Below are 23,761 nucleotides of genomic sequence, written 5' to 3' on the forward strand. Positions count from 1 at the left end.
GTAAGACCCATAAACAAACATATCCAAGAAACTCAACAAAGCTCAGGCTCAGGAAACAGGGAAGCAGCACCAAAACACATCATAATGGAATTGCTACAAACCAATGATGTAGAGACACTCTTAAAAGGAGCCAGAGAAAAAAGACACATTGTATATAGAGGGACAAACAGGTACAATCAGTGTTCTCATTAAAGCAAGACAAGCAAGTAAATTGTGGAGCAACACCTTTAAAGTACTAAAATCCGTCAACCTGGAATTTTTTATCTAGTGAATGATCAGTCAAAAATGAAAGCAATGTAAAACTTTGTCAGGCTGCTAAGTCTCACAGAATCGATCCCCAGCAGATCTTTATATGTGATAGTAAAGGACACCGTTCAGATGGAAGGAAATGATGATACACAGAAATGAGAATCTACACAAAGAAATACAAAGCATCAGAGATGGTAAATACAAGGATAAATATAGAAATGTTTTCATTTGTTAATGTCTATAACATGTAGTCAAGTGTTCAAAAGAAAAATTACATATATACATATATATGTATATATATGCATATATATATATATATATATATATATATATATATATGCAACACAAACATGTCTGAGAGATCTGTGCAACGAAACATCAGAAAGTGGGTGAATGGAGTCCAACAGGGGAGGAGAGAAAGGAGAAGCGCAGAGACAGTTGCCACAGACACACCCAGAGTGCACTGTGGGTCTCAGGAGAGGGGAGGAATCGGGTTGCAGAGGCAGTCTCTGCTCCCTGAGCATTGCTGCCTGAGTGATCAGCATATAATACAGCTGAACAAAGCAATCAGGTCAGAGACAGATACAGAAGTGTGACAGCTGTGTTTTAGCAGCCGCCACTGCCAGGTAGAAAACCAAGCCTGGGAGACTGGCTGCCTCCCTCAACCCTCCTAGAACTGGCAAGGGCTCCAGAAGAAACTGCATCGTGAGTGTTGGGTTCCAAAGTGAATATCTACAGCCCGAGAACTGGAGAGGCAGTAGTTGAGCAGCAGACGCACACAGGCTAATCCCGATGACAGGGGTAGAGAAGGAGAGGTGAAGTAGCTGAGGTCTGGCAGTTGTCATTACTGGGAGAAGAACAAAGCCACAAACACATCAGCGGCCTCTTCCAGCGCATCCTACCCTCACCCATTGTGGCTAATTCCAGCAGAAGCACCTAGGACAGCTCAGGCAGTGCAGCACTGCCTCTGGCTGCAGGGCCAACACTGGGATTTCAGGGACTTGGAACCCCATCACCCACCACATTTTTCCACGGGGGTGATGTCCTGAGATGGAGGTAACCTGGTCAGAGGAGACTCCCACATCCCCAGGGAATACAAAGCATTTCCCACCACCCAGCAGAGATCCCAGTGCAAGAATAATAAACACGTGCTCCAGAGCCACCTACTGACAAACAAAACCTCTCCTATCAACCTGCAACTGAGTTCACTCCCATAAGTGCCCAGGCAGAGAAATCATCCATCAAATACCACCAATGACCAGGGTAGCAAGGCAGCTCAGAAAGAAAATGAAAAAGCTACGGAAAATAAACTTAGAGACATGAAATCCCTGAAAATTTAAATGACTGAAACTTCAAGATGACAGTTCTGAAAAAATCTCAACGAGATGAAAGAAAACTCAGACAGGAAGTTTCATGAACTCAGAAATAAAATCAATAAACAATGAAATAAAATCAGCAATAAAATCAACAAACTTTACCAAAAAGACTGAAACTTAAAAGAACAAAAAGAAATTCTGGAGCTGAAGAACTCAATAAAACAGACAAAGAATGAAATAGTGAGCTTAGGAAATAGAGCTGACAAGATGGAGGAAAGAATTAGTAATATCGAAGATAGAAATCTGGAAATGATGCAGATGGAAGAAGAGAGAGACTTCAGAATTAAAAGAAATGAAAGAACACTGCAAGAGCTATCTGACTCCATTAAAAAGAGCAATATTGGGGGCCGGCCTGGTGGCTCAGGCAGTTAGAGCTCCATGCTCCTAACTCCGAGGCTGTCGGATCGATTCCCACATTGGCCAGTGGGCTCTCAACCACAAGGTTGCCAGTTCAACTCCTGGAGTCCCAAAATGGATGGTGGGCTACGCCCCCTGCAACTAAGATTGAACACGGCACCTTGAGCTGAGCTGCCACTGAGCTCCCAGATGGCTCAGTTGGTTGGAGTGCGTCCTCTCAACCACAAGGTTGCAGGTTCGACTCCTGCAAGGGATGGTGGGCTGTGCCCCCTGCAACTAGCAATGGCAACTGGACCTGGAGCTGAGCTGCGCCCTCCACAACTAAGATTGAAAGGACAACAACTTGACTTGGAAAAAAGGCCTGGAAGTACACACTGTTCCCCAATAAAGTTCTGCTCTCCTTCCCTAATAAAATTTTTTTTAAAAAAACTGCAACGTCAGAATAATGGGTATACCAGGAGAGGAGAAGAGGGAGGGAACAGAGAGCCTCTTCAAACAGTCAAGAGAACTTCCCAAACCTATGGAAAGAACTGTATCCTTGTATCCAAAAAGCAAACAGAACACCTAATTATCTCAATCCTAAAAGGCCGTCTCCAAGGCACATTGTATTGAAACTGTCAAAAATTAATGAAATCACATGGTTCTCTGCTTTTTCTGTCTGACTTGTTTGACTCAGCATTACTCTCTCAAGATCCATCCATGTTGTCACAAATGTTCCTATATCATCTTTTCTTACTGCCGAATAGTATGCCATTGTGTATATATACCACAACTTCTTTATCCATTCATCTATCGAAGGACATTTTGGTTGTTTCCAATGACGAAGGAAGAATCTCAAGGCAGCCAAGGAAAAGAAGATGGTAAGATACAAAGGAAAGCCCAATAGGTCATCGTCGGATAGTTTTCAGCAGAAACTCTACCAGTTAGAAAGGATTGGATTCAAATATTCAAACTACTGAAAAAGAGAAATTACTAGCCCAGAATAATATACCCACCTTAGTTACCCTTTAGATCTGAAGGAGAAATAAAGACTTTTCCAGACATAGAGAAGCTGAGGAAATTTTCCACCACGAGATTTGCATTGCAGGCAATCCTGAAGGGGGTTATTTTACCTGAAACAAAAAGACAAAAGAATACAAAACTATCAGTAAGATGACTGACAAATAGAAGCAGGAAATTGCAACTTTATTCAGAATAGGGCACTATACCCTTAAACATAACACAAAGGTTAAAGGACGTAAAAACATAAAAAAGAAAAAGAGAAAGAGTAGACAATAGATACTGAAACTCCGAAATGAACTCCCAGCATAAAAAGGGGTAATTCGTGACAACAAAAACATAAAAGGCGAGAGGATAAAGGTCTGAATTTACAAGGAGGAATGGAGATAAGATGCATGGAGAAGAAAAAGGACCACCTGTGTATATGAAACTTTCTTTTACATAAACTTAATGTTAACCACACAAGAAAATCCAGTGTGTACAGTTTCAGGTGTAAGGAGAAAAAATATTTTTTTTTGATCATTCCATGTTTTTGTTTTAGTTAGTATCAGTTGTACAAAACAATGTAATAGTTAGACGTTTACACCCCTCACAAAGTAATGCTCCCTCCCCCAATATACTACTCCTGTGACATCACATACAGCTGTTACAATTCCACTGATTCTGTTCCCTATGCCGTACTCCACATGCCAAGCTGAATAATATTGAATGTCAACTATAATTTAGTATATATCTAAGAAAAATGTTGATGGTGGCTCCCTAGGGATGGTAGTGAGTGGCCACTTGCCCATTTCCACCCCTTGATTCCCAGTTTCATGAATCCTGCCTATGGGAGAAGCCTGGCTGTATATTAGGTGCTGACTTAGAGCACATACAACCTCCTGGAGCACATTGCCTCAGCTCTAAAGAGGTTGCCACCTACCCAGGCCTGGCACTGAGTCCTGGAAGGTCCTTCCATCATCCGGTCAATCCTGCTAGGTCAGAATGATGAGGAAGATTCTAAGACCAGTGAATTCCACGAACATGGACCAGTTGCTGCTCTTCATTTGCTGTGAAATGACTTCTTTGGCTAGAACCCTATGTGGAATTCGATAATGCAGCGTGAGAAATTCTGTTAGTCGTTGGAAAACAGATTTGGCAGAAACATAGCCGGCAAGGAAGGCAAAAATTTATCAATAGCAAATGTCTAATTCAGGAAGAACAAAGTAGTCCCTTCCAAAATGAAGCAGGTCTAAGGTACTCAATCTGTCATCAGGAACCTGACTGTTCCCCAGGGAATGGCATCATATTTGGAAACTCGGTATTGGAGGTTTCTGCTATTAGCACATGGAACATGCAGCAATGGCTATAAGCAGGTCAGCCTGATTATCCAGTGGCTGTTTATCCACATTGACGATCCCACAAATAATCTCATCCCTGCCACCATGGCCACTTTGTTCATGAGTCTGTAGGGCAAAGACTTGAGTCTCTGGGGAAAGAGGCTGAGTGGTATCCACAGAACTGGCCCTCATATCTACCTGATCATTGAGGTCATTTCCTTCTGAGGTCACGCTTTGGGGAGTCTTTACATAGGACCCAAATATCTTCATGATCTGTGCCCACTTCAAGATGTCTATTTTCATACCTCTTCTTCAAAATTATTTGCCACCAATTATGCAATCATGTTCTTTCCAAGTTCCTGACCATCCAACCAAACTATTAGTCACAGTCCACGAATTATTACGGAGGTATACCTCTACTCTGATCTGAGACCACGGATAAGGAGGCACGTGCATACTGTTCAAAGAACTGCTAGCAGAAGGATTTTCCCTCACCTGTGTCCTTCAGAGATGTCCCAGAACAGTGCTGCGGTGGTGCAGCTGTCCGCTCTCCGTGGTGTCTGCATATCGGGCAGGTTCATCTGGAGTCCACGCTGCCTGAGATATTTCCTCTCAGGCAGCTGGTCAGAAGGATCTCCCTACTAGGTCATGTTATGGGATGAGAGAGACGATATTACATATTAGTGGATATTATAGTCACACTCTCATGCAACTTTCTTGTGCCTTCATGACTTGGTCAAGCCCGATCTGATACACACGACTTCTATTTGATGATGGGCACTGCTATACATACACAACTTTACGGCGTTTTGAGTCAGATAATACCCAACTCATGACAGGAAGCTGAGGTTACATGGTCAGTTACGTGGCCACAGTCAAGTATACAACTCTACAAAGGCCCAGTAGGAAATAAAAGCTCTCTCTCAGATGGAGCTTTCTGCTTATGCAGATAAAGTAGGAATCGAAGGTTTGCCCATCTATTTGAGGTCTAGGGACACCAGGATAAACTAGTCAATACCAAAGACCTGTGTCACGCTTTCTGATGACTGCTTTGGCTCAGCTGCAGTTGTGGGAATGACACCCACCTGTGCTGCTTCTACTTTTCCCTCGACAACCATGGGATCCTATCAACCACACTCACAATTTAAAAAGACGACGATGTCTGACAATTAAGTTCACAAACTTGTTGCAACAATGTTGCTAACCTTTTGATTATATCAGAGGGAATACTCATTATGAATTTGTACTAACTGGACAAACAGTTAACCAATTTGACTATTTGGAAGTGCTGAAAAGGCTGCATGGAAAAATTAGATGACCTGAACTTTTCACCAACAATTCATGGCTCTTGCATCACGACAATGCACCAGCTTACGTGACACTATCTGTGAGGAATTTTTAGCCAGTAAATGAGTAATTGTATTGTAACACCCTTCCTACTCACCTGATCTGGCCCCCAATGACTTCTTTCTTTACCCAAAGATAAAAGCAATACTGAAAGGAAAATATTTTGAAAACATTCAGGACATCAAGGGTAACACACAGCTCTGATGGCCATTCCAGAAAAAGAGTTCCAAAATTGCTTTGAAGGGTGGACTAGGCACTGGTGTTGGGGCTTAGCTTCCCAAGGGGAATACTTCAAAGGTGACCGTAGTGAGATTCAGCAATGAGTTATTAGCAGTTTTTCTAGAAAGAGTTCGCGAACTCAATTATCTGCCTCATAGAATACACAACACTGACGTATACATGTACATATGCATGTATATACTTATATAGTTACACATATATTAGTATATAACATATAATAATGAGGGATTTGTCATAGGAATTTGATGTTATGCTGAACACACTCATCTGTCTCAGGAGCTAGAGAAGCTGAAGGAAGATCCAGGGAAGGAGGAGCAGTTGCAATGTGGCCACTACAAAGGTCAGAGAAGTAAGCCAGCCAGTGATCCACATTGACTGTGAGCTGCTAAATGGCCGCTCCATCACTCCAGGTTCCACAGGCATTCACACCGGCACTTCTCTCGTGGCTCACTTAATTTGAAACATACAGAAAAGAGAATTCTGGGAAAGGGAGCCCGAGTTGATACATAACATCAGCCACATGTAGCTAAAGAGTCTAGACATGTGAATAGTGCAACTGAGGGACTGAATGATTTTATATTATTTTAATTAATTTTAATTTAAAAACTGAAGCAGCGTAAATGATTTTTCAATTAAACACAAGTTTACCATTTTGTTAGCACGGCATTGCTCTCTGATCGTTACATCACATAAAATTCCAATGAACTGTAGTGTGTTTGTCAGGTGTGTGCAGTGTTCCAGCCTTTCACGTAAACATGTCACCAATGTACTCGCTATCAATGGATTTAACCTACTTGATGTTTTTTTCTATGTAATGTGTTAGTTTAACTATTGGCTGCAGGCACCACGAGTTAACATGATATCTATGCAAATCATAATTGATAATTAAATTGAAATGCTTACTATTTTAATGTACTTAAGTTATTTTCTAGTTTGAAAAGTAGTCATGGACAATTTAAAAACTTGTAGTCGAGGACTTCTACTAATGCACCATTGAAGCTGTGACTGTGACTAAAACAGTAAAGAAAAAAAGGCTAAATAATGTAGGTCACACATTTCACAATTAATGTCAATTGCATTTTGTTTGTTGTATTAAAAAAATATGGAAATCAAAGTGGACCTTCGAAGAGGCATACATAGTGAGTTTGATAACAAGTGTTTCATCAACAATCAGAAAAGAATTGATAAAGTCAGTATTCTAAAATCAGGATTGTATTTTCAAGAAAAAACAATTTAAATTATGTTTGTTAGGATCTGAGCTTACGTCTTTGAACATCTATAAAATGTCTTGGTTACTTGCACACAAAAACCCCTGCTTTTTTAGATTTATAAATGGTTAAAAATTATTTATTATTTTTGTTATGGAATTTTTATTGGATATTTGGGGAATAATAACAGTTTTCAAATTGATGTTTTTGCTTCAGTCAAATAAGTTCTTTTAGAAAATATGAACCAATTTTGCCAATGAATCTCCAAATATTAAAGGAAAATAATAATTTGGTAGGCAGTTAGTTGCTGGAAGTCTTTAAGTATGCTTGGAGTATGTGAACATTGGTATGTGAATCTACTTTATCAACTATAAATTTAATGAAATCTAAAACCAGATCGAGTATTTTGAAAAAATTTAGAGTCTACATTGAGATGTGCTGTAATACTAAGTACATATTATATTTCAATAAAAGAATGTAAATTGTCTCAGAAATCATTTTATATTAATTACATGTAGAAATGATTTTACAAGTAATTTCTAGACGAAAAATTCACAAGAGTCTCACGTGACTTTCCTTGCTCCAGGCCTAGACTCGCTCAGAAGAGAGGTATCTGCAGAACTTGGAGCACAGGAAGCCACAGCTGAGTTCTCCTCCACCAGCAGGGGGCAGCACGGCTGCAGGCAGGAACGTTACAGAGCAGCTGGAGCCGCCAAGTTGCCCTAAGTTGAAACGGGCCTCAGGGGAAGGTAACTGGTGTTCAGGGCCCATTCTTGGACTGGCAAACTGAGACATTCCTTTTTATCCTTTCTGACTCAGAGACAGGTTCTGATGGCCAGATGCAGACAGAAAGAGCTCCCAGAACACTGACAGAGACAACAGGCAACATGAGTCCCTTTCCTGGAAAATGTGTCTAAGAGGTGAGGTACTCATTGCTACCTGTGGGGCCCCAGGAGTCTGAGCCCTGCACCATCTCCACCACAGCCTGGATCCCTCTCCTGCTCACCTTGCTTTCTCTCTGCACAGGTGCTGCTTCCCAGTTCCTGCCAGCAGGCTAAGCCCAATGTTTCCCTAGGCTAAGCCACCATTAGCATATAAATATGAAGACAGGGGGAGACACTGGTGCAAGAGAGATGGAGAAAATGGGGTTGGGCCACCTGCTTATTCAGTTTACTTGAGCCCTGGGTCCTACTCCAGCTCCATCCTAGATGTACCACTTCCTCCTCAAAAGGGATTAGTGTTGGCCTGCCCGCCCTCATGACTCAATGGATCTGACAGTTCTAGCTGCATGGTCCTTGGTGTCTAATGTTGTTCGTTGCCTAGGAGATGTTTTACAAGAGATGTTTAATTTTCCCCTGCAGGTAACATAGACTTGTGCCAAAACGCTATGGTCTACATTGGGATTCTCCTATAGAGCTTGCCGTAAAATTCACAATGTGTCCACCCCACCACCAATTCCTCTTGACACCATAGAGTCTGCTGGACCATATGGTCCAAATTGCCAGCCATTCATTACACCACTGACTGGACCTGCTGCAGAACCTCCCTGCCTGGGACCCCCACACATTTCGTAACCTCCATCAGTCCTGACGTTGGACCTGGAGAAACGTCCTCAGCTGTGAAATACACCGCTTTCAGGGCCAAGTGTGCGCCTACTGACTCTGGGCTTCCTACTTCACGGTGAGTTACAAGATATGCTAATTTGTTCTTTCTATTGGATTAGGTGGTTCAGCATTCCCCAAACAACACCAACAAAACAAATATTTCAGCCAATGTGGAGGGCATAGGAAGGTGAATTGTAAAGAAATTTCCATATAACTGAATGGAGTGCCAAATTGCTGTTTTCTTTCATATCTGGAGCCATGTTGGCAAAAGCTGTTCAGAACCTGAGCAGTGGGAGCTCAATCCACACCTGGACAGAGGACGCCCCTCAGCTTCCAGCAGCCTTTGCGGAGGCGCCACCAGGGGGCAGCAGAGAGTCGCCTGCCAAAGTCCTGGGCATCAAGGTTTTAAAAGCATCCCTGCAGATCATAACCTGCAGGGAGGGTTAGTAACGAGGACGTAACATCTGAAGGAAAGGTGTCATTATTTTCTCCAGCATCATCCTTGTCAATGATGTACACATTTTCAGACTCTGTGGCATTCTGATCGGATTCTACGTAGTAAAAATTGCCTGTTTCTCTGACACAAGTTCAGGCACTTCAGTCCCCCCACACACACACATACACACGTACACAGTCATGCTATAACGTTGTCACTGTCCACAAATGTTTATCTTCCCATTTTTGCACCCCCTCCTTTGCTCTGAGACCCTCCTGTCCTGTACACACAGCTGCTTCTCATTCCTGGATGAGTGCCTGGCACATAACAGGTGCTCAAAGAGCTTTTATTGACGGACTTAATTAAATTAAGATTTTAAAATTACTTAATACATTTCCCAAGCAACTAAAAGCAACCTAATTATTACAAACCTTCACTCGATGTGCTCTGGGAGGTTGCAGCTGTTCTGATTCTTATAAAGCTTTTATTTTGAGCACACGATCCCTCCCTGGCCATGACTGCACACTGGGGATACTGAGGCACACCACCTGTGACCTGCCCAGGAACTATCACCAAACACAGAAGCTTACAGCACTTTGATTATTCCTTGTGTGCTTGGCAAGTGAAAATTGTCTTCAGTTTCTGTGCTCAGGAGCTGTGAATGGGGTAGGAACGAACCTGACCCCTGTGTAAGTCTCCTAGTGCCACCTGTAGAATGACTTCAGAAAAGGCAGACAATTCACATCTGAGCTCTGATGGGGCCAGACCAGTAGCAAGGTCTGGACAGTCTGAGTTGGAGATTTTGGCCCCAGGCTATGGTATCAGCAGGAGAAGAAGGATTCCAAGGGCTGAGGGTGGGGTCTGCAAGTTCCACCCCTTCCCTCCCTGAGCCCCCTGAGGCTGAGCTCTTTTCTGAAGCCACAAAGCTCTTCAGGCAGCACACCTGAACCCGGCTGATTTACATACCCAGCAGCTCTCTCCACTAAGGGGATAAGAGAGGCTGGGAGGAAACCTGCTCAGCCTCAGAATCAGAGTTCCTCCACCATGGCCTGGACCCCTCTTCTCCTCGGCCTCCTGGCTCACTGCACAGGTGCTGCTCCCGGGCTCACACCCAACCCCAGTCCAGGCCCATGGGCTACTGAGGCTTAGACTGATGGGACGAGGCACCTAGGGCCCAGAGAACGACTGGAGCTCAGTCCAGACCAGGCAGGCGGGGGATTCCTAGAGATGAGCCCCTTCACTGGAATCCAACCTTTCCTCCTCTTCTTTGCAGGGTCTGTGGCCTCCTATGAGCTGACGCAGCCGCCCTCGGTGTCAGTGACCCCAGGACAGACGGCCAGGATCACCTGTGGAGGAAACAACATTGGAGGTAAATATACTTACTGGTACCAGCAGAAGCCGGGACAGGCCCTTGTGCTGGTCATTTATGAGGATAGCGAGCGGCCCTCAGGGATCCCTGACCGATTCTCCGGCTCCAACTCGGGGAACACGGCCACCCTGACCATCAGCGGGGCCCGGGCCGAGGACGAGGCTGACTATTACTGTCAGGTGTGGGACAGCAGTGGTAATGCTCACAGTGACACAGGCAGATGGGGAAGTGAGACACAAACCCCTGTCCCAGTCTGTGTCATACTCTCCTCGAGCTCTAGGAGGACTGGTGACGAAGTCATGAGCAAGTCTGGCCCAGGTCCCCAGATCTGAGATCCCCAGGCTGCCCCTCCTCCCAGCCCTCAGGCAGCTTTGCAGAGGCTGGAACAGGAGTGGATTCAGGGCGGCAGGACCAGGCTGTCCCGGTGTTGTCTGGACCTCAGTGTGAATTAGGGACAGAAGGCCTTGGTTGAAAAACACAGGGAGATATCTGTGCAGTGGTAACGTCCCTGCACTTCCCTATGATGGTCACTAGGCCACTCCTTCAAACAACTGTCCAGTATTACACCCACAAATATCCCTGCTCAGCTGAGCTCCTGAAGCCCCAGACTCTCACGACAGCCCTGGATTCTGAGTGGAGAAAGCACTGGGGTGTCCACTTGTCCCTCTTCTGTCTCACGCACCCCCAACATTGCTGAGGACCCTGGAAGCTCTCAGTACCCTCACTGGGAAGTGATACTGGTTCAGAAAGGGGCCTCCCAGGTTCTCGCCCTTCTCAGAGAGGTCAGGATAATGACCACCTGGGGCCAAGGTCCCCAGGCCCTGCCTCAATTAGGTCGACTAAAAGGTGACAGTGAGTCCACGGGAATTGGGACCGTCCCCTCCTCCTACAACGTGACCCAGCAGACACACAACCATGGTGTGAGCTACACAGTGGGTGCTGCCTCACTTCTACCCTCCAAATCTTGCACAAGAATCTCTCTTTCCACCCACCCTAACCAGAAATATAGAAAGTAATTCTGTGAAGTACAGTTCAGCCTGTCAACGTTGAAACTTAATAAGCCACCACAGTGCACACTTGTCACCATAAAACCCACTCACATTTCCACAAACCACATCTTTCCAAATTAAAGAGATAATGGTATCCATGCTATCATTTAATATTTAAAAACTACCCTGTGAACAACCACAAACATGCTCACCTTTTCCCACAAGAGGATTTAAAACACTATTTCTCTGCTAGTGACATTTATTTTCTCCAGCTGATCCACATTTCCCTGCAATATCTTGGAATGTCAACACCAAGACATAAAGTTAACTATTTTAACACAACCTGTGTTGGATGACGATGGGATGAGACCAGGGAAGAAATAAAAAATAGTTTATTAATATATATCTACACACATTTCACAACAAGGACAAAATGCTTGCCGTATTTTAAGGATTCTTCCAGGACTCAGATCAGCTGGAAGAACTAACAGGAAGAAGTGGTTTCTAGCCCAGAAGTTGGCTAAAGATTGTCCCCATTTCCCCTCCCCCATCCCTGCCGGGTTCTACTACACTCAGAGGAGGTTATTATTTCTGGTTTAGGACCTGTCCTGTCCTCCTCTTCTTCTTCCTCCGCAGGTGTCTTTAGGAACATGATTCACCCCCTGCCAGCCCCTGCTCTTCTCTGCCAAGTGCACTCCCCTTCCTCGTGTGGGGAAAACAGGGGAGGGGCCGTGCCTGTGGGACCCTAGACAGACGGCTCAGGATAGAGACGCAGCAGCACCATAATCCCTGGCTTCACTACATGGTGGGTACGGGTGTGAAGGAGCGATTATAACCCTTCCCTGGGGGATCTCAATCCCCACGTAAACCATAGACGGGCTGGGGGCTGGTCTGACCTGTGTCCAACCTGTGTCAAACCTGTCCTGACCCAGCAGCATCGTCCTGGAGGCCCCTATGTGTGCTAAGCAGCTGCCATAGACCCTGATTTGTTACCTGGAATTCCCCCGACCACCCCGATGACACATCCTTTCTGCCCCCCAAATTCTTATGAGAAAAATGTCACATTAGAACTGAACTGGTTTCAAATCATAGACACCTTACTGTCTTTCATCCTCAGACAAACCAGATTCGTCCCACAGGGCACTGACTCCCCAAACACACTTCCTGTTACTGGTTCCCCTTCCCATCCTGACAGCAGCTCCTCAGTCACCTCCAGAGAGGCTGCCTCTAGTTTCTGACCGTGTAGGACCTGCCTGTCATTTTTGTCTGATCTATTTTCTATTGATTGCCTGTACATCACCAACCACTGTGTGGTTCTTTCTGTATCATTAGTCAGGAATGATTTTAATGCAAGAACACACACATGACAATCAGAGGCATAAACAGACAGGAGCCTATTTGTCTCCTGCAACAAAAAGTCTGAAATTAGATGGTTGTTCTCCAGGTGCTCACCCATTCCATGAGGGCCCGGATCTCTCTTACTTTCTGTTCTGTCATCCCGACCATGGAGGCTTGGCTTTCATGCTTTTTGGCTTAAGATGTCAGGATGGCTGTGGGAATCCCAGCTGTCACACCCATATTCAAGAGGAAATGTCTTGCATAAATCCAGTCTATTCCTTTCCTTCATCAGGGCAAAGGTTTTTGAAAGAAGCCCAGCTGATTGACACGTACTTCCCTTGTGCAGTGCTGGGTCACATGGTCAATCCAGGTTGCCAGGGACCTGGGAAAAGTACCAGTTTTCCAATAAACAGAGCGGGCAATGCATAGCTAGAGATCGGTGGGGGCTGTCTTCTGGGGAGCAAACCCAGTGTGTCTACTACTCTGTCCAAACCACAGGATGGAAACTCCACTGAAGCAGAGACTGTGTCTTGTTCATGCTGAATTCCAGGATGGAATGTTTCAGACTAAGAGGATCTGAATAAATGTTTGCTGGGTGAATGTTCTCCTGCCTCTGTTTTTGGTGTAGTAGCCGTCACAGCCTCATGTCAGCTCTGCACTCACAGCATGAACCAATCAGCGCCATCCTCTGAGTCCTGTGTCCCTGGTGCCATATCCTGGACCACCTGGATGACTACTCATGGCCATTGAGGTAGTATGTGCAGGATGCCTCGGTGGGCTCTGCGCCCTCCTGCTCCAAATGGGCAGGTTCAGCTTTTCATGGGTGACCTGAGCCCTCGTGTCTGGTCTGAAGCAGGCAGGGCCACAGAGAGAAGAGGGTTTCCTCTCTGGTCCAGCAGTCGTGGGTGAGAGAATCAGGACCTGATCAGTGGGATCTGAATCCACTCAGGGACAGAGGACGCCCCTGCGCCTCCACAGCCAGTGTGGAGTGGCCACCAGGGGGCAGCAGAGAGCCACCTGCAAAGTCCTGGGCATCAGGGTTTTAAAAGCATCCCTGCAGATCATGACATGCAAGAGGGTTAGTAACCACGACCTGACACCTGAAGGAAAATGTGTCCTTTATTGCTACAGCATCACCTTAGACAATGATGTACAAAGTATTTGACTGCATGGCCTCTTGATCTGAATCTTGTAGAAATTGTCTATTTCTCTGGCACAGGTTTAGGTCCATTAATTCCCCTCCACACACCCCAGTCCCGCTAAAGCTCAGGTGTCCACAAACACCGGTCCTTCCTGTGACCACACGTTTCCCATCTCCGTCCCTTTGCTCTGAGAGCCGGTGGTCCTGCCAGGAGGAGAAGCTCCTCCCTTCCCTACCTCCCATCAGGGGGCTGATGCCAAATGTTTTTCTTTCTCTTTTTCTACTCCAGATGCAGTGCAGATATTCAATAACCTTTATTTGACTTAATAAAGTAAGTGAAATATTTTCCTACTTAGTGTACTTTCCCCAGCAACTGAAAGCAATTAACCATAATTAAATCTCACATGAGGTATTCTAATAATTTCCAGCCAAATTTCATTCTCTTATGTTCAATCCTTTCTCTTGAGCATATGACCTATCAATTACCCTGACCACAAGTTGGGGATACTGAGGCACAGGACGTACAACCTGCCAGAACCTCACGGCCAAGGGCTGACACTTACAGCCCTTCAGCGGATCATTAAAAACTCCATGTGCATTGGTTAGGAATTTTATCTTTGGCTCTACAACTCAGGAGCTGTGATCTGGGGTAGGTGTGTGCACCTGGCTAAGCCTGCAGTGTCACCTGCAGAGTGAGGATGAGGAGCGTTCCTGCCCTGGGGACTTGCAGGTCAGAGGGGACTCAGTGTGTAAAGCTTCTGAAGGTGGAGGTAGCAAAGGACCAACATGTGAACACAACCACCAAACGCTTATGGACGAGACACACCAGGGTCCTGGATGATATGAACCACCTCCCGCCTGAGACGGGGGGAGCAGAGGAAGGACCTGGAAAACCCAGCATCACCCTGTGATCCTGGCCACCCTCGTGACAGGGCCCCTTCACTGGGCGGTGTCTCAGGTTCCCAGAACAATGCAGCCCTGTGCTCTGCTGTGGCCAGGCCAGGAGCGAGGCCAGGACAGTCTGGGGTGGACACGTTGTCCCAACGATGGGACCAGCAAGAGAAGGAGGATCTCCTGCCTGAAAGTGGGGTCTGCAGGGGCCACACCACCCCTCCCAGTGTCCCTTGGGGTGAGTCCCTCTCTGAAACCGCAAAGTTCCTCAGGCAGCACCCCTGACCCTGGCTGATTTGCATACCCAGCTGCTGTCTCCACAAGGGGATAAGAGAGGCTGGGAGGAAACCTGCTCAGCCTGAGAATCGGGGTTCCTCCACCATGGCCTGGACCCCTCTCCTCCTCGGCCTCCTGGCTCACTGCACAGGTGCTGCCCCCAGGCTCACCCCCACCCCCAGCCCCAGGGCTCAGGACAAGCCTGGCCCTGACTCTGAGCTCAGCAGGGCACTGCCTGTGGGGGCAGGAGGCTCATGACCCTGCTGCAGGGTGAGGGGCAGGTGGGGCTGAACCCCCTAACCGTGCTCGCTGGCTCTGTGTGAGCCCTGAGGGGCTGCACCTGCCTCAGAAGGGGGGTGGTCTCATTTGTTCAAAGGCTCCATCCACCAGTCAGGTCCAATGTGTCACTGAGGATGAGATCATGGCAGTGGGTGCCGTGGGGGCCCTGACAATCCCTGCAGCTCAGTCCAGGCCCGGCAGGAAGGGGTCACGTGGGAAGGAGTCCTTCATCTTCAAACCCTCCTCTCCTCTCTTCTCTTGCAGGCTTTGTGGCCGCCTATGAGCTGACGCAGCCGCCCTCGGTGTCGGTGAACCCCGGACAGACGGCCAGGATCACCTGTGGGGGAAACAACATTGGAAGTAAAAATGCTTACTGGTACCAGCAGAAGCCGGGACAGGCCCCTGTGCTGGTCATCAAATATAGCAATCAACGGCCCTCAGGGATCCCTGACCGATTCTCTGGCTCCAACTCGGGGAACACGGCCACCCTGACCATCAGCGGGGCCCGGGCCGAGGACGAGGCTGACTATTACTGTGCTGTGTGGGACAGTGGTAATGCTCACAGTGACACAGGCAGATGGGGAAGTGAGACACAAACCCCTGCCCCAGTCTGTGTCATACTCTCCTCAAGCGCTAGGAGGGCTAGTGACAAACCAAGAGCAGGTCTAGCCCAGGTCCCCTGATCTGAGAGCTCAGGCTGCCTTCTCCCCGCCCCCTGGACCCCGTCCCTCCCCCCCACACACACACAGTGTGTGGGTCAGGAGTAGATTCAGGTCTGGTGGACAAGGCATTACTGGAGTTTCTGTCACATGTTGTGAGTTGTGGATATAAGGCCCAAGATGAAGGACAAAGTGATGGAATCATGTGTCTAGAGGAAATGGTCCTTGGAAATCCATACAATGGTGACTGGGCCACACCCTGGCAAAATATTCTAGATTAAGCACCAGAACCTCCCAGTTCAGCAGCCCTGGGGTCCCTGGTAGCCTGGGATTCTGAGTGGACCAAACCAGTGCAGTGGTCACTGTGGTATCCACCTAGGTCCCTAGTCAGATCTCACACACCCACCCACAACCGCTGGGACACCCTTGCAGCTCACAGTGGTGCCCTCACTGGGAAGCTCCATTGGTGCAGAGAATTTCCTCCCTCACGGTTATGCCCTCTGTCTGAGTGTGACGCAGGCCCAGTGACGGCTGGATGCCATGATTCCAAGCCCCGGTCTCAGATCAGAACGACCTCACGGGGCCTCCAGCTGAGTCTTCAATTCTCACCACACTGCTGGTCTGCACATCTTGCCTCCATGCTTCCTTCCAGTGAGATCACCCCAAACTCTACTGCGTGATATTCCCTGTGTCAGGGTGTTTCCAGGGAGCCCAAAGAGAAAATAAAAGTGTAGAGAGAATGTTGAAGAGGATGTAGCTGCCCAGAGAGAACTCTGCAGGTCTGCAAATGTTCCTGAGAGGACTGATGGGCACATGAGGGAGGAAACCACGTGAGGTTGAGGAAAGAGCCACCCAAGGACAATAGCGGGCTCACTGCACAGAGCCACAGACAACATCATATACACGTGTGTGCGCCAGTCAGAGGGGAAAGCTCCTCATTAAGGCAGCAGATGACTCACTAGTCAGAGAGCTTTGGTCAGTGGTGGGAAAATTAGCCCCAGATAGAGGCTGCTCTGGGGCCACCAAAGAGAGTGTAAGTAAAAGGAAGTTGAGAAGGAAACAAACAGTGTCGAGGAATGTACTATATCCAAGTATAAAATTGAAAAACATAGAGGGAAGTACAAGTATTCTGTACCCAACAAGGAAAAAGGCACAGTAACTGTCATCCTATCAAAAGTTTCCTGCAAAGAATCAGGAAAACGTGAGCCATTATAAGCAACTTTTCCCAAATGGCCCAGAGACTGCCAGGATGATATAATTTGTAAACGAGGATACAAAACGATTAATATAAGTGCATTTCGTTTATTCATGAGGCCAGAGGAATGACGGAACATGGTAAGTGATGACACGGAGAACACAACAAACTCCAAACTGAACTTCTGGCGATAAGAGCTTTAATGTCTGCGATGAAAAAACACACTTCCTGACATGGACAGCAGATTGGATGTTACCAAAGAAAAGCCTAATGAACTTGATGACACAGCAAAGGAAACACTTGAAAATGAACCATAAAATAAAGACCAATATGGAAAAGGAATCTGACCTCTCCAACACACCACCCATGTGGCTGGAGAAAATGATTCTTCCTAAAACATGTTTTCCACGTCATCGCAGGGTCTAGCACCAGAATCAAGCTCAGTCTGATGAGGGCAGAACTGTTCATCTCCAAGACCCAGGTGGCCTGGGAGACACGTGGGGACACAAGCTTGAGGAAGTGAGGGTTCCCGTGGTGACCTGGACCAGAGCTTCTGGAACCTCAGAGAGCACACAGTCCCCAGGTGTCTCCTAAGATGCAGCAGCTGCTTCAGCAGGTCAGGGTGGGCCCGGGAACCTGCATGTCTGATGGCTCCCGGGGAGCCTGTGCTGCTGGTCGACTGAGTGGCTTCACTCCTGCTCACCTGCCACTCACAGCTCAGGTGAGAGTCACCACAGGAAGGCACTGTCTGTGAAGCACAGGGGACCTGCTCTCCCTCCCACCCAGGCTCCATGGGGTTTTGTGCACACACCCCTGTTCACACCTCTGTCATGGGTTGGGGGCCCAGTCTATCTTGACCCACCTCCCTAGGCCTGTAGGGCCCGTGAACAGATGGTCACCTTCTTCTGTCCTGGAGCAACTGTGACATTGGGGGTTATAATCCTGTCTCCTGGTACCAGCAGCTCCTGAGCACAGCCCCACATGGCTGAAGAGGGGCGTTAGAATCCATTATCACAGACTCCAGACTCCATCTCTGACAACTTGGCCTCTGACCATCTCTCCCTCCAGTCAGCAATGACGCTGGTTATTACTGTGTTCCCCTGCAGAGTGGGGAGGGGGCTGTCCCCACAGGGTCGTAGTGATGGGAAGTGAGAACAGCCCACCCTGGGTGGGCCCGACTCCCCTCCTGTGTCTTGGATGTTGTGAGGTTCCCTGGCATGGGACACCTTCTAGGTTCAAGGATGAAAAAATGAGGCCCCTCGTCTCTCCTGCCACTTGTCCAGGTGAGTCCTTGAGAGCCATCAGTCCATGAGGCCCTTGGGAACAATGACCTTGTCCCTGTGTGTGGTCTGTGTGCTCAGGAGAGGCAGGTATCAATGACATCCAGGTGGCTCATAATCCAGGCTAGGACAGAGAAAAAGTGTCATCTTGACACCCTGACTGTAGCTATTGTAGTCTACCTTATTCTGTCCTGGAGCAGCTGCGACACTGGGACCTGGGACCTTTGTGTTCAGCTTTTCAGATCTGTCCTCTCTTCCCATTACCAGGGAAAGGAACGTTGGGGACACTTGACAGGGGTCTGACTACCATGTTACCTGAGGAAGCAGGTCTTGAGGATAGAGACCCATCAGCCTGCAGGGATTCAGGCTTGGTTTGCAACCAGCAACCTTGGAGCCCTGAAGGAGCCCTGGATCCTCCAATCAGAGATGCCTCCCACCTCCCCATAAATCCCTGTCTTCGCCCCACGGTTGGTCTCAGCTCCCTGCCCCTCATCTCTCCCTGGGAAACCGGCCCTTACCTGGTTCACTCCACATTATCCTTCAAGGCCCTGCAGGAAAGTCCCTTATTCGGGGAGGCCATCCAAGACACAGGGACTGAGTGAGATGGGTTTGCAGAATAATGTCATTGGACCCCGTATCTCCCCTTTTGCAGCTCTCACCACATGTCATATCTCATTGGTACCTTTTGTGCCAGTTAAACCAGTTCTGTGAGGGAGATTGTGCACAGGACTCTGTACGGTGGTGACTTTGCGTATTTCTAGTTATGGTGATGCTCACATTGGAAGCTGCAGAACATTCTTGTGGGACAGGACAGTCTCTGGAGACCATGTGTATCCCTCCTCACCGTGACCCCAGAAGGAGCAGGCAAGGGGACAGAGTGTCTTAGGTTACAGCAGAGACTGTGCTGCCTGGGGACTGAGACAGGCTCCTGGGAGGAGACTCAGACCCTTCAGGGGAGGGAAGCTCATGGCAGGAGGCCCCTCCCCATGGCTTGTGAGCACGGAGACAGAAGCACCTGGAAGGAACCAGCCCTGCCCCTGGGGCCCTGGGAGAAGAGTCCTTACGGGGGCCGAACCTGGGGGCCTGACAATAGAGATTTACTGTCTCACGTTCTGGAGGGAAAAGTCTCAGGTCGAGGTGCTGGCACGGTTGGATTTGTTTTAGGCTGGGAAGGAGAATCTGCTCCCTGCTTGTCTTCTAGTTTCTCATGTTTTGCTGGGATCTCAGGTGCCTTTGGCTTGTAGGTTCTGCCGTCATCTTCCCATGGCATTCGCTGTTGTGAGTGTTTGTGTCTAAATTTCACCTTTTAGAACCACACCAGTCAGGTTGGATTAGGGGCCCAGCTACTCCAGTATGAACTCACCTTCATTACTTGTATCTCTAACGACCTATTTCCAGTAAGATCCCCTCCTGAGGTAACAGGATTAGTATTTCTACATATGAAATTTGGGGGGAGGCAGACAGAAATAAAACCATAGCAGTGTCTGTGCTATGGCGGGGCCCCCCTTCCCTTGGAGGCGCCCCACCAGCTCCGAGGTCCGGTGGGATAACTGACAGCAGAAGGACCCTGACCTCCCCGACGGGCCCGTCCCTGTGTCTGCACATCCGGCTCCATCCTTGCTCTCTGGTCAGCACAGTGAGCACATCTCTGAAGCACAGCAAGATGCCTGCACAGCATCCTCGTCAGGCCGTGAGTGACACAGGACCCTGTTTCTTCAGGCAGGACTCAGGGAGGCTGTTTTCCTCACATACTCCCCAGGATACCAAGCTGACCTGCTGCTCTTCCAAAATCAGGTCCCAGGCCTCCTGACCCAGCTCAGCTGCCCTGTGTACGTGGGGACCCTAAGAGTTGGTTAAACACACCCCCACCTGGTGCCCTCCGGCCTGTCCCCCAGGATCAGTGTGAGATGCCCCCTCCTCTCTGCCCCAGTGTTCCTTCTCCCTGGTGACACCGGCCCAGCTCTGAGGCCTCACCTGCCAACAAGGGCTCCGTGCTGCCTTCTGAGGACACACACGTGAGAGGACACTCACTGACCGTGAACACGTGCAGAGCAGAGTGTCAGTTTCTTCAGCACCACATTCCCCTCCTAGAACGAAGAGTAACACGTGAGGCCAAGTCAGTTGAGACAAGACACGCATCACAGACACACTGGACAAACATGAAGTGGTTCTGCTGTAGTTCTGGAACTTTCCGTGATGGAGAATCAGGGCCGCGTGCCTGGGCCCTAAGGCACAGTGGGCAGGACAGGGGGCTGCGTGGATGTGCCTCCTATGACCTGTGCAAGGGCAGTGCATGCACATCTGTGACCTGTCTGTGGGCGTGTATGCACATCTGTGTGTGTCAATGTGTTTTCCATGTGTTTGCATGTGTGCAATTTGTGTGTACATGTGTATATTTCCATATTTGCAGAATATGTTGCCAATGTCAAATGTCCCAAATTAGGACTTGCTATATTTCTGTCTTTCCTCCTACCACTATTCAGAGGCGTTTATATTAAGTATAACATAAGGATTAAGGATATGATGGGAGGAAGGGTAAACATTCTTATGTGCTTAATATGTGCCAACACCATACACATAATTTTATATTTATTAAATTGTTAAATTGCAAATACTCTATGAGACAAGCATTCTCATCATCACCCCGTTTCACAGATAGGGAAGCTGAGGCACAGAGGAATGAACACCTTGTCTGAGGTCAGAACTAAAAAGTGGCTGATCCAGCAGCAAACGGAGGTCTTTGACCCCAAAATCCTGGCCTTCACCCCACCCTGTGGTCTCTCATTGTGTTTTCAAAGCTAAGACTTAGCTTTTCCTTAAGGTGCCAGAAAGTTCTCTCTCCTATTTTGAAAGCCAGTGACTGATATTGTGACTTTGCAGTGCTGCCTTTTCCAACAGAAATAATATTGAGCCATATGTTTAATTTGAAATTGTCCAGTAGCCACATTTTAAAAATAAGAAGAAATTGGTGGAATAGTTTCCATAATATATTTAGTTTGACTCCATTGGTGAAAAATATCATTTCAATATAAATATAAAACACTGATATATTTTACGTGATTATAATACGTCTTTTAAATCTGGTGTGTGTTTCAGAACCACAGCACATCTCTACTGGAACTACCCACATGTCATTCTCAACTGCTGTGCGTGTGGCTTGTGGCCACCATACTGGATGTCAGGTGAGCAGGAGCCAGTAAAACACTCACCAAGGGTGTGGCCTCTATTCAGGATTCAAAAGTAGTCATTCTGTTGAACCAGTTACACAGGTATGATGATATTTATCCTGAGGGCACCAGGGGGCACTGTGGGTTTTGGTTTGAGGACCCAAATAAGCCCAGTTCCCCTGGGCCATGCCCAAGTGCAAAGGGCATGACTGATGCTCTTTGAAGACACTTCAGTTGAGAGGAATCAACTCCCCACTCTGAAACCCACACCTGGCCCTTCTGACCTCAGGAAACTACGAGCACGAGGCCCTTAGGCTCAAGACTCAGACAGAGCTGAGACAGACACACTGGGGAATGGAAGACAGATTTGCATTCATGCTCCTCCCTTCCTGAGCTGCAAGAAGAAAGGATAAGACAGGAGCTTGGAGAGGCCAGTCCCAGCTGTGCAGCCTCAGGGCAGAGCTCCTGGAAGACCCTCCCCACCATGGCCTGGGTTTCCTTCTACCTCCTGCCCCTGGTTTTCTCCACAGGTCAGAGCATCCCAGGGTCCTGCTCCCCGATATTTCCCTCCAAGCACAGACCTGAGGGGCATCTGTCCAGTTGGGGTGTGTTCAGCATCTCCCTTGTATTTTGCGTTTCCAGGTCTCTGTGCTCAGCCCGTGCTGACCCAGCCCCCATCTTCATCAGCCTCCCTGGGAGCCTCGGCCAAGCTCACCTGCACCCTGAGCAGTGAGCACAGCACCTACACCATTGAATGGTATCAGCAGCAGCCAGGGAAGGCCCCTCTGTATGTGATGTACCTTGGGAGTGACGGAAGCCACAACAAGGCCGACGGGATCCCCGATCGCTTCTCGGGCTCCAGCTCTGGGGCTGACCGCTACTTAACCATCTCCAACCTCCAGTCTGAGGACGAGGCTGAGTATTACTGTGGTGTAGGCTATACACTTGATGGCCAGTACGGGTAAGCCACAGTGACACAGACAGAGGGGAAGTGAGACAAAAACCTCCCTCCCTCCGTCCCCTCTTCCCCACAGGGACTCAGAGTGAGCTGCTCCCTCTCCCTCCCCAGGATACTGAGATTTTGCCTCTTCTCTGCACAAATCCCACCATTATGCATCTCCTCCCCAAGACATTACTAGGGAGAAACAAACACGGTTCATAATTTAGGTGATTTTGATGACAACATTCTGTTTGCTCCACCTCAGGCCTGTGGGGAGGACCCAGGACACATCAGACCTGCCCAGGCAAGACCATGACCCTAAAAGGGTGTCTGGGCTGAGATGCTGTGTCCCTAAGAGCCACAGGCTCTGTGACACTGTCATGAGGCTCTACTCAGGGAAGGAACATAGATCCTGCTGTTCCAGAAGTGACCTTGGATGTCATCTGGAGCGAGTGAAACAGGATTGAGTTTCAATAGGAAGCATGTGGCCCTCAGGAGAGGCTGGACCCAGAGATATGATCCCGTGGTGGGTGCAGAGCTGGGCCCAGTAGGAAAGCACGAGCATGTTTGGAGGGTCTATGGCAGGACCGACATGGACCACGGCCTGGGCTTCTCCAGCTGTGGGGACTTCTCACCTGTGGTGACGGGATGTTTCCACATCTGCCCACAGGATGTGTCTAGAGATAGGCCAGGATGGCATCGGAACAATGGCAGGGCACGGGAGATGGAGGACACTGAGGTGGAAATATGTTGACACCACACACCCACCTCCCCAACCACATTTCAGTCCTGTGGGTGACTCGCCTTTAATGCATTTGGCAGGGTAGGGGTGAAGGCAGGTTTGCTGGACATATTGAGATTCTGCTACCTCTCTTTTTTCTCTCTTGCAGGCTTTGTGGCCTCCTATGAGCTGACGCAGCTGCCCTCGGTGTCAGTGGCCCTGGGACAGACGGCCAGGATCACCTGTGAGGGAAACAACATTGGAAGGTAAGTTGTTAACTGGTACCAGCAGAAGCCGGGTCAGGCCCCTGTTCTGGTCACTTATGATGATGGCGGACGGCCCTCAGGGATCCCTGACCGATTCTCTGGCTCCAACTCAGGG

The 23,761-nt window shown here is 48.2% G+C and overlaps 7 gene segments (V, D, J or C); 3 read left to right on the top strand and 4 right to left on the bottom strand.

Annotated features, from left to right (window-relative positions):
- The window catches only part of LOC109439166 (immunoglobulin lambda-1 light chain), a 316,010-nt gene that overhangs the window by 102,513 nt on the left and 189,736 nt on the right, over nucleotides 1–23,761 (bottom strand).
- LOC109439815 (putative non-functional immunoglobulin lambda variable 1-50) overlaps nucleotides 1–23,761 on the bottom strand; it is a 370,373-nt gene that overhangs the window by 93,734 nt on the left and 252,878 nt on the right.
- LOC141569198 (immunoglobulin lambda variable 2-18-like) overlaps nucleotides 1–23,761 on the bottom strand; it is a 135,130-nt gene that overhangs the window by 65,210 nt on the left and 46,159 nt on the right.
- LOC109439163 (immunoglobulin lambda variable 2-18) overlaps nucleotides 1–23,761 on the bottom strand; it is a 123,598-nt gene that overhangs the window by 59,652 nt on the left and 40,185 nt on the right.
- Nucleotides 10,068–10,851, top strand: LOC109439924 (immunoglobulin lambda variable 3-21). The segment is given in 2 exon segments: nucleotides 10,068–10,225; nucleotides 10,409–10,851. Coding segments are annotated over 2 exon segments (474 nt in total).
- LOC109439769 (immunoglobulin lambda variable 3-9) lies at nucleotides 15,138–16,116 on the top strand. The segment is given in 2 exon segments: nucleotides 15,138–15,290; nucleotides 15,683–16,116. Coding segments are annotated over 2 exon segments (465 nt in total).
- On the top strand, nucleotides 22,090–22,713 carry LOC141569187 (immunoglobulin lambda variable 4-3-like). The segment is given in 2 exon segments: nucleotides 22,090–22,249; nucleotides 22,362–22,713. Coding segments are annotated over 2 exon segments (369 nt in total).

This window comes from Rhinolophus sinicus, linkage group LG16, assembly GCF_036562045.2.
Source record: "Rhinolophus sinicus isolate RSC01 linkage group LG16, ASM3656204v1, whole genome shotgun sequence".
Taxonomy (NCBI): domain Eukaryota; kingdom Metazoa; phylum Chordata; class Mammalia; order Chiroptera; family Rhinolophidae; genus Rhinolophus; species Rhinolophus sinicus.